General features: G+C 61.3%; 1 protein-coding gene across 1 annotated transcript in view; it reads left to right on the top strand.

Annotated features, from left to right (window-relative positions):
* Window positions 1–9,445, top strand: part of ZDHHC8 (zinc finger, DHHC-type containing 8) — a 13,551-nt gene that overhangs the window by 1,373 nt on the left and 2,733 nt on the right. The window contains exons 2-10 of the mRNA XM_006768950.2: window positions 5,453–5,574; window positions 5,749–5,906; window positions 6,010–6,182; window positions 6,370–6,472; window positions 6,795–6,886; window positions 7,054–7,195; window positions 7,402–7,522; window positions 7,595–7,704; window positions 9,201–9,438. Of these exons, the coding sequence (XP_006769013.1) occupies window positions 5,453–5,574; window positions 5,749–5,906; window positions 6,010–6,182; window positions 6,370–6,472; window positions 6,795–6,886; window positions 7,054–7,195; window positions 7,402–7,522; window positions 7,595–7,704; window positions 9,201–9,438 (1,259 nt within the window). The remainder of the gene's footprint in view (window positions 1–5,452; window positions 5,575–5,748; window positions 5,907–6,009; window positions 6,183–6,369; window positions 6,473–6,794; window positions 6,887–7,053; window positions 7,196–7,401; window positions 7,523–7,594; window positions 7,705–9,200; window positions 9,439–9,445) is intronic.

Here is a 9,445-nt window from a genome sequence, read left to right as displayed (position 1 = left end):
GGGGACGCGTCCTGCTGGGTCTCCTGCAGGGGTGGGGCCCAGCGCAGTCCTGGCTCCGGGGTCGGGGTGAAGGGTTTGAGGGGGGGTCTCTGTGTGACCATCTCAGTTTCTCATTTCCTACGTCTCATTTCCTATGTAGCATTTTTTTCCTCCCAACTTTCAAAGTAATACTTGTTCTCTATTGAGCACTTGTGAAATGCAGGGAAAAAAGAAGACCATTTAAAAAGAAATTGAAATTGACCTCACCCCAGAGAGCCATTGTCTCTTTCTGTAGGCTCACCTGGCCTGGTGTCGAGCGCTCGTGGTGAGGTTGTGATTTCAGAGGGCTCTTACTCCCTGTCCTTGTGAACTTGACCCACCCCCAAGCCGTAGGCTCCAAACCTGCTGCCCGCTCTGCACCCTGCCCTATGCCAGGTCTTCCTCTGTTCTCACAGATGGGGGTCTGGATTCAGGGACGTCGTGCTGGGAGGTGCAGGGTTCCTTTGGGGTACCACAGGTGGCGCCTGCATCCTGCCCTGTGTATGGCTGTGTGTCTTTGTGGCAGGATGGGGACCCGGGGCCACTAGTCGGGGTCCACGTAGAGTGACCATCTAGCGAAGGGAGCCTTGCTTATCCCCAGGACAGGGCTCCCCTGTAGCCCAACCCCGAGGCCACATTGTTTGGACCGAATGAACCCTGGCCTGCCCCTGCCCTGGTAGCTGGGTCCCTGAGAAGGGGCTCTGTGGGGCAGGTCCGGCCCATTCATGCCGGCACAATATGCCGGTTCTGGGCAAGCAGGGGCCCAGGCGGTCCCCTTCTCGGGACTGGCCTTTCATCACCCCAGTACCCATGCTTCTGCCCTGTTTCTGCCCCAGGCCTGCCCCAGACTCAGACACGTGCAGGGAGGGGGCAGCTCTCCTGTGCCCTCTCCCCACCCTCAAGCCTGCAGGGTTGTCTTCTCTGCCTTTGATCCTTGGACTTCACTGGATGCTGAGGGCCCCAGGCCCTCTCTGCACTCAGTAAACATGAGATGCCCCCGTAGGGCAGGTCCGCACAGGCAGCAGCTCCTGGTGTCATGCGAGGTGAGGAACCACGCCTGGAGGACCAAGGCCAGCTCATTGAGGGGGCTGGGACCATGTTGCTAGGACAGTCTGTGGCCCGGAAAATATGCCAGGAGGTTGGAGTACCCCTCCTCTGAGAATGGGGAGCACATCGCAGGGCAGGTTCCCAGAGGCCCTTCTCTTCCAGGAAGCCTTCCTAGGTTCCTGGTGCAGTTGTGTTCCCCTGCGCCCCAGAAGCTCTTCACACTGGCTCGGTGCCAGGCTGGGACAGGTGTGAGGGTTTGTGGGAGGGTCCGGGCTTTTGCCCCTGCCCCTTACTCCTCCCAGAGCCACTTTGCAGAACGACGGGGACCCTGTGAAGATGACAGAGCTGGGCTGCTTGCCAGAATACCAATGCCTGGGGCTGGGCCGGGCCATCATGCCTATGTCTGGGGCCAGTGGGTTGACTTCTGGATGTCGGGGCTGGTTCCCAGGGTGGGTCTGAGCCCTCCCCATGCTCAGAGGCCCGGACAGGCAGCAAGGCCCGGCCTAGGACAGTGGGAGGGCCAGCCCAGGACCAGGCCAGACCATGGTGGGTCCTGGTGGACAGAGCTGCATGGGGAGGGAGGACTTGGTGTGAGCCCCTTGCCAGGACTTGTTGCATGTGGCCTGGGGTATCCCTGGCCCTCTGAGTCTCAGCTTCCCTCTCTGTAGGGATTAGGTGGGTGGGTGCAGCTGGCCAGAGGCCTTTCTGGCCTGATCAGGGCAGAGTGGCCACAGACCCTCTGGCGCTGGGTATCCATGTGCGTGAACACAGACTGTTAATGACGAACCCAATTTAAATGAAAATGGCTGAGTTAAAAATTTCAGTCCACATTTAACTTTGGTGAGCATGTTGCCCTTGCATAACCTCCCATGCCCTTGGGTGGTGTCTCCCTGTTGATCCTGGCAGGACCTGGGGCCTCGACATGTGGGGGGAGCTCAAAGCAGTGGTGTGTGCCCTGGCGCTGGAGAGGCAGGGGCTGGTCAGAGAGGGGGGCTCAGAGCTTCGACTCGTTCGCTCCAGCCCTGGCCTCACTCTGGCCCCAAGCTCAGCTGTAGGCAGCAGGGCGAGCCTATAGTGTACCATCCCCTGGGTGGGCATGGCGTTACTTCCCTGTGGGCAGAGGGGCCCTCCTGGTGCCTAGGACAGACTCAGGGTGGGCTGAGCAGTGCTGCCGGTCGGGTCCTGCCCAGAGCGTGTGTGTCCTCACACATCCGTGTGCTTACCTGGTCACAGAGCGAAGGGACGCCCAGAGAGGTGGAAGGGCAGCGAGAGGCAGCCCAGCCGGGTTAGATGGGGCTGGGGTCAGAGGGAGGAGAAACGTGTGTTCACAAGTGCATAGGTCTGTGTTTATGCAGGTGTGCCTATGTGGCCATGTATGTGTAGCCATGCAGGTGTGCTAGTGTGTGCACAAGGGCACACATCTGTATGTTTGTGCATCACGTTGAACACATGTTCACGTGTGTTCACGGATGCATGCCTTTTATGTACAATTATGTGTGGACATGTGTCTCTGTGCATGCTTGTCCAGCGTGCACTTATGTACACACGTGTATGGAGCATGTTTGTGTGTCTCTGTGTGTTCTGAGCACAGGTGCGTGCATCTGTCCCTGAGTGTTCACATGTGTACATGCATATGCATGTGTTTGCATGGGCTCTTTCATCTTTCCCCCTTAGCCCACATGTTTCCCGAGGTGGCTGAGTTCCAGGCCTTGGCAGCATTGGCCCGTGAGCCGTACCCCTTAAGCGTGAGCTTAAGGCAGCTCCCCTTAAGGCATTTCCTGGTGGGTGAAGGCCACCTCGGGGAAGACGGGGGTGGGGGGACGGGGGACAGGATCGCGTGGGAGTGCGTAATCTTTGGGTCTGAATCAGTTTGGGGGGATGGAGATGGGAGGCAGAGTGGGCAGTGACTCAGGTCCCAGTCAGAGGACCTGCACCCCTCCCCAGCCTACCCAACACCAACTAAGGTCTGTACCCTCCTGGGTACGTGCGGCCCAGGCAGTGGTAGGTGCTACCCACAGTGGACGGAGACCGCCCAGCACCTCAGTGTAAGCGTTGGCCCATCACAGTGCAGATTTCCAAACCTGGCCCCAGTGCTGCCCAGCTACACCCCAGTCTTAGGCATCTAATCAGGGCCACTGTCTAGCCCACGTGGCCTGGGTGTTCATCAAGGCTCAAGGAGGACAAAGCAGGACAGGCTGCCCAGGTCAGCGGGAGCTCTGGTCAGCATGGGGGGGGGGCTGCCCAAGGGGTTCAGCCTGTGTAATGGCTTGAATCCCAGCTCTGACGCAGACTTGTCCTAAGACCTTGAGCATGTGTCAAGCCCTCCGATACCTGCTCCTTATCCGTAAAATGGGAAGAGAAGCACCCCACACCCCCTACAGCTGGAGGATGGAATGTGTGGTCCACTGTGCAGGGCAGGTAGGCGGTGGGTCTTGTGTATTCATCAGCCAAACCTGGACACGGTGGTGGGCGGGGCTCACACTCTAGTCTCCCCCCTATGTCCTGCCTTCAGTGCCCACCTGCCTGCTGCGCTCCGTGTCTGCACATCTCCTGTCCTCAGCCCGCCCCAGTGCATCCTGGGTTCCCTCGGCCTCTTCCTTTCCCAGAACAGGCTGCCTCCACTGGCCTCGGACGGTTCAGGTGCACGAGGGTCCGTATTTGCTTCAATGCTTTCACTGTCTTGAAATTCTTCACTTTTTAAACAAGTGGGACATTTTCATTTTGGCAGATTACGTGGCCAGCCCTTCCCAGACGGTGCCGTGGGGAGCTGGTTCAAACCGCCCGTTTGGGGTCCACAGTGCTCCACTTCTCCGTGGGGGCCGGGCGTGTGTGAAAAGCCCATCCCCACTGGCATGTGGGCCTGTGCCCCCACCCCTGCCTTGCTGGGCAGACCATGCCTCTAGCGCCCACTGTTGTCTCGCTGAATGGATCACATTGAGCGCTATCTGTATGCTAGGCTCCAGCATGCCGGGTGGGGAGTGTGGAAAGTGTGGAAGGTGTCTGTTGGGGGGGTACTTGGGGCCGCCCAGGAAAGGGGAGGCAGAGGAAGGCCCTCCCGGCTGAGGGAACCCCGTCCTCAGGCTGTGCATCCACCTCCATGGTGGGTCCCAGAGAAGGGGAAGGGGTAGCTCAGGCTCCGGGTGCCAAGCGTGCTGCTGTGGGAAGGGAATCTTTAAATAGCTTCTTGCTTTCCACTAAAAATAGCGAAGTTCTGCTGCTATGGAGGTGGTTGCCGGGGTGGCGGGACTGGCCTCCGGCCAAATGAGGCGTGGGTGCGCCAGTGTGGCCTGTACGCGCTGGGTGACAGGCAGGGCTCATAGTCAGGGCTGCTGCGGGGATCCCCGTGCCCCGCCCCCCGACTTCACAGTGAGCCTCAGAACTGGGAAGAGAGCAAACCCCTTGAATGTCCCTGCTTGTCACAACAGCCAGGGACCATGGGGGAGATGGGGAGCCTGAGGCCAGAGGGGCTTTGTGGGTGCTGAGTGAGGGGACTCAGGGGCCCACTGTGAGTTGGGGCAGGGGCCAGAGGCCATGTGCCCTGGGACTGGCGGGGGCTCTGGTTAGGTCCCAGGAGAGCTGAGGAAGAGACTGTCTGTGGCAGAGTACCCATCAGGGAGGTATGCATGACCCTTACAGGGCAGCAGGAGTCTGGGAAGGCTTCCTGGAAGAGGGGGCAAGTGGTGAAAGATTTCGAAGGGGTGGGGGCGTCATTCTTTCCTAGAGTCTCCCAGCGTTCTGCATTGTCATGTGGAGAGTAAGGTGACCTACTGAAAAGAAGGCGCTGCCAGGTGGCCCAGACTCTGAGACTGCGCCCCTCAGGGAATAGCAGGGATCACTCCACTTTGCATCCACTGGCTGAGAATTGGGGCTCCTCACACCCGAGGATCTCCAGGCTCAGGGGCCCCGCTGGGCTAGGACAGATCTAGGTGAGGAAACAGGTGGCCTGAGCTACCTGGTGGGTCACTGGCCTCTGTCAGTCACGGTGCATGGACAGAAAGGGCTCATTTCCCTCCGGGGAGCCTGGGTGCGGTGGGAGGACATGGGTGGGCTCTGGTCACCCCCCCTAAGTCGTGCCACCCCAGGCCTATGGCCCTCTTTAAACCTCAGTTTTCTCAACTGTGAGTTAAATTCCCAACAGCTACCAGGGGGCTTGCTGGGGTTAGAGCTGGCACACAGAGTCCGTGCACCATGCACAGTGTGCATAGCCCAATGGTTGAGCAAAGGAGCAGCAGGCAGGTGGGCAGGGGTCTGCCAGGACCCACAGCAGTATGGCCTTCCTGACTGCCATGCTGAGCATCGACAGTGGCCTTGAAGGCCTGCACGTGCATGTACATACCTAATTTCTCTGCCCCCAAGTCCCTCCTCACCCGCCTGCTGTGCCACACAGGTGCCCGTGGTTGACACGTGCTGTGTCCCCAGCCGTTCCCGTCTACAATGGCATCATCTTCCTCTTCGTCCTGGCCAACTTCAGCATGGCCACCTTCATGGACCCTGGCGTCTTCCCCCGAGGTAGGACCTTGTGTTGGGGCAGGTCATCCGCTCTCTCTCACTAGAGTGTGAGTGGCTGACACGGGGAGAGTCTTTGGTAGGGGGTTCCTGACGGGTGGGCTGGCAGAGATCGGGGAGGGGCTCTCCTGCCAGGGAAGTCTCTTTCCTGCCACCACCCTTGGCTCTGGCCCACAGCGGATGAGGACGAGGATAAGGAGGACGACTTCCGAGCCCCGCTCTACAAGAACGTGGATGTGCGGGGCATCCAGGTCCGTATGAAGTGGTGTGCCACCTGCCACTTCTACCGCCCACCGCGCTGCTCCCACTGCAGCGTCTGCGACAACTGCGTAGAGGTGACCGCCCCGCCATCCCATCCATTCTCCTCCTACCATGTCCCTCACCCCCTGCGTCCCCCCGCCCACCCACCGTTCACCCTGACGTGCTCCTCCTGCCCAGGACTTTGACCACCACTGCCCCTGGGTCAACAACTGCATCGGGCGCCGCAACTACCGCTACTTCTTCCTGTTCCTGCTGTCCCTCAGCGCTCACATGGTGGGCGTCGTCGCCTTCGGCCTGGTCTACGTGCTGAATCACGCCGAGGGGCTGGGAGCCGCCCACACCACCATCACGTATCCTTGGCCCGCCCACAGAGGCAGTGTGGGCTGGGGGCACATTCTCAGGGGAAACAGACTCGGGGGTGGGTCAGCTGCCTGGGAACCCCCAGGGGGTGGGCTGCCCTTTCTGGGTGGGTGGGAAGTTTGTCCACAGGCACCTGCTCTGTGTCTTCGCCCTTGGCCGTTGGCCTTAACGGGCCAGCATGGCTGTCATGTGTGTGGCTGGCCTCTTCTTCATCCCTGTCATCGGCCTCACCGGCTTCCACGTGGTGCTGGTCACTCGGGGGCGCACTACCAATGAGCAGGTGCAGACCCTGGGTGGGGCCATGATGTGACAGGGATGGGGGTCCCCGATGCTGAGAGGGTCAAGCCTGCACTGGGACCTTGGGGGGTCAGGGCAAGGCTGCAGGGCACTCACTCAGGTACCCAGGTGGGGTAAGGGGGTGGAGCTCTGCCACTGCAGCCACCAGTGACTCGGGGCCCGGAAGTTCCACAGCTCCCTGCAGGGACAAGCTGGGGTCACCCTGGGCTGACCCTGACCAACCCAGGAGGAACCCCAGCTGTCCCTCTGCCCATGGTGGGCTGGGCCCTGGTAGCCATGCTGGCTGAAGGACCCCTTGTCCACAGGTGACGGGGAAGTTTCGTGGAGGCGTGAATCCTTTCACCCGAGGCTGCTATGGGAACGTGGAGCACGTGCTGTGCAGCCCCCTGGCTCCCCGGTGAGGCCTGGGTGGGGTGTCAAGGGGCCCTCTGCCCGGGCTCAGGGTGGGCTGCTGCAGACCCTAAGCCTGGCCTACTTCTGCCCTTGGCAGGTGGGGCTGGCCCTGCCCTCGGGATACGTTCAGACTGGGTCGGCCTCGCCACTGCCCCCTCTTCCCCGGTGCAGGTATGTGGTGGAGCCGCCCCGGCTGCCACTGGCTGCTCGCCTGAAGCCGCCCTTCCTTCGGCCCGAACTCCTGGATCGAGCTCCTCCGCTCAAGGTCAAGCTTAGTGACAACGGGCTGAAGGCTGGCCTGGGCCGAAGCAAGGTGGGGGCCCTTGGGTGGGTCGGAGAGGGGGGGAAGGTCAGACGCTTGGAGGTGCGAAGCAGCTAGGTTGGAGGGGCCTGGAGGAATGGAGGGCGGAGGAATTGGGCAGATCCTGGGGCAGAATCGATGTCCCAGGGCCCCAGGGAGGCATCCCTGGTTAAGCCCTGGCCTACGCTCTACCCACCACTGACCATGCCCCCTCCCAGTCTAAGGGCAGCCTGGACCGGCTGGATGAGAAGCCACTGGACCTGGGGCCGCCACTGCCCCCCAAGTCGGAGGCTGGCTCATTTGGCGGTGACCGGCAGACCCCACGCCCAGGCAGTGCTGGTGAGGAGGGGCTAGCCAAACGAGGGGAGGGGCATGATTGACCCTGGCCTGACTGTGGTCCATTTCCCCCAGAGAGCGCCCTGTCGGCCCAGAGGACCAGCCCCCCTACACCCGCCATGTACAAGTTCCGGCCTGCCTTTCCCACAGGTCCCAAAGCGCCTTTCTGTGGCCCAAGCGAGCAGGTGAGGAAACCTGGCCCTACCCTGATGCCCTGCCCGGGAGACCCCACCCCCAGAGGCCTCACCCCGTGGGAGGCCCTGCCGGCGTCATGGAGGGTGTCAGCAAGATCCCACTTTGCAGAGATCCCAGCTAGGGCCAGTGGACGGGAGCGGAGCAGGGTGTCCTGGGAGGGGCTGGCGCAGGCGGTCCTGGCCCTACTCCCTTGGCCGGCACTGTCTGCTGGCCCAGTAGGCGGCTGCCCCCAGGAGCAGTATGTGCCAGGATGCCAGGAATTGCACCATTAGTCACTCCGTCAGGCCCACGGGAAGGCTTCAGAAGAATCTGAGATTGTTTGAGAAAGCACATTATTTGCCCAAGTATAAGCATTCTGTGCTCACTGTGGAGCCATCGGTGGCCCTGGACTGCCAGGAATTCCCAGGAATTCCCCAAGCGTTCCCAGGCTGGCCGCCCTCCGTCACAGCCATGGAGAGGCAGCCCTGTGGTTGGACCAGCACACCTCGACCAGCCCCCACCCACCCAAGACGCCCCTCTTCTCGGGGCCCACTGGTCTCGGCAGTGACCCCGAGCCTCTCTGGCCCGTGTGCAGTGGCCCTGCTTGGGATAGGGGTGGGCTTTAGGTGCCTCATCCAGGGCACCTCCTTGTTGGGATTGTCCTGGCTCTTAAAGAGGGCCTGGGGTTGTCCCCCTGAGGCTGGCCCCTGAGGTCACATTTGTCCCCACTCATGCCTCTTCTGTTTTTGTTTTTTTTAATTTATATATATTTTATTGATTTCAGAGAGGGAAGGAAAGGGAGAGAGCTCATCAATGATGAGAGAGAATCATTGATCGGCTGCCTTCTGCACGCCCCTACTGGGGGTTGAGCCCGCAACGCAGGCATGTGCCCTGACCTCGAACTGAACCTCGACCTTCTGGTTCATAGGTTCATAGGTTCATAGGTCAGCGCTCCACCACTGAGACATGCTAGCTGGGCTCTGTGTTTTGAAGTTTTGCAGGTTCTTGTCTCCAGCCTGAGCCTTGAATCACAAAGACCCTGTGGGTGTGGCTGTCCCTGGAGCTGGGTGGGCTCTAAGGACACTGCCCTGGGTGTGTGTAGTGGCCAGTGGTGGCCCTGTCGTGCCCCGACACTCAGAGGTGGGGCGCCCAAGAGAGGGCCCTGGTCCCTGTGTGGTGATGACATCTCCTCAGGGTCCAGCTGTCCCTGCACACCCACCCCCACCCCCACCCCGGGAATACCAGCTGGAACAGTGTGCACACCCTTCCCCGGGAGGTACCACCTGGGGCTGCTGCTCTGCTTCACCCTGCCCCCCACTTCCTTCTCTGGTGGACACGGAGCAGGTGGTGTGGCCAGGGGTTGGAGAGCTTCTGGGACGGCTTGTTGGTTGTACCTGCCACCACCTTGATGTCACTAAGTTGCAGCCTCCATGTGGGCACAGAGCATCGGTGACCAGGTGGGCGTGGCGGGTGGGCAGTGGCAGGCGTGCACCCTCTCTCCCTGCAGGTCTCAGGCCCCGACTCCCTGACTCTGGGGGAGGACAGCCTCCACAGCCTGGACTTCACGTCTGAGCCCAGCCTGGACCTCCCCGACTACCCCCCTGGTGGTCTGCACACCACCTACTCGCCTTCCCCTCCGCTCAGCGCTGCCGACACCTTCTCGGGGGCCTTGCGATCCCTGAGCCTCAAGGCGGCAGGCCGGCGGGGCGGGGACCCCGTGGCCCTCCAGCCCCTGCGCTCTGAGGGTGGGCC

This window comes from Myotis davidii, unplaced genomic scaffold (assembly GCF_000327345.1).
Source record: "Myotis davidii unplaced genomic scaffold, ASM32734v1 scaffold223, whole genome shotgun sequence".
NCBI classification, from domain to species: Eukaryota; Metazoa; Chordata; class Mammalia; order Chiroptera; family Vespertilionidae; genus Myotis; species Myotis davidii.
This window is presented reverse-complemented; position numbering and strand designations above follow the sequence as displayed.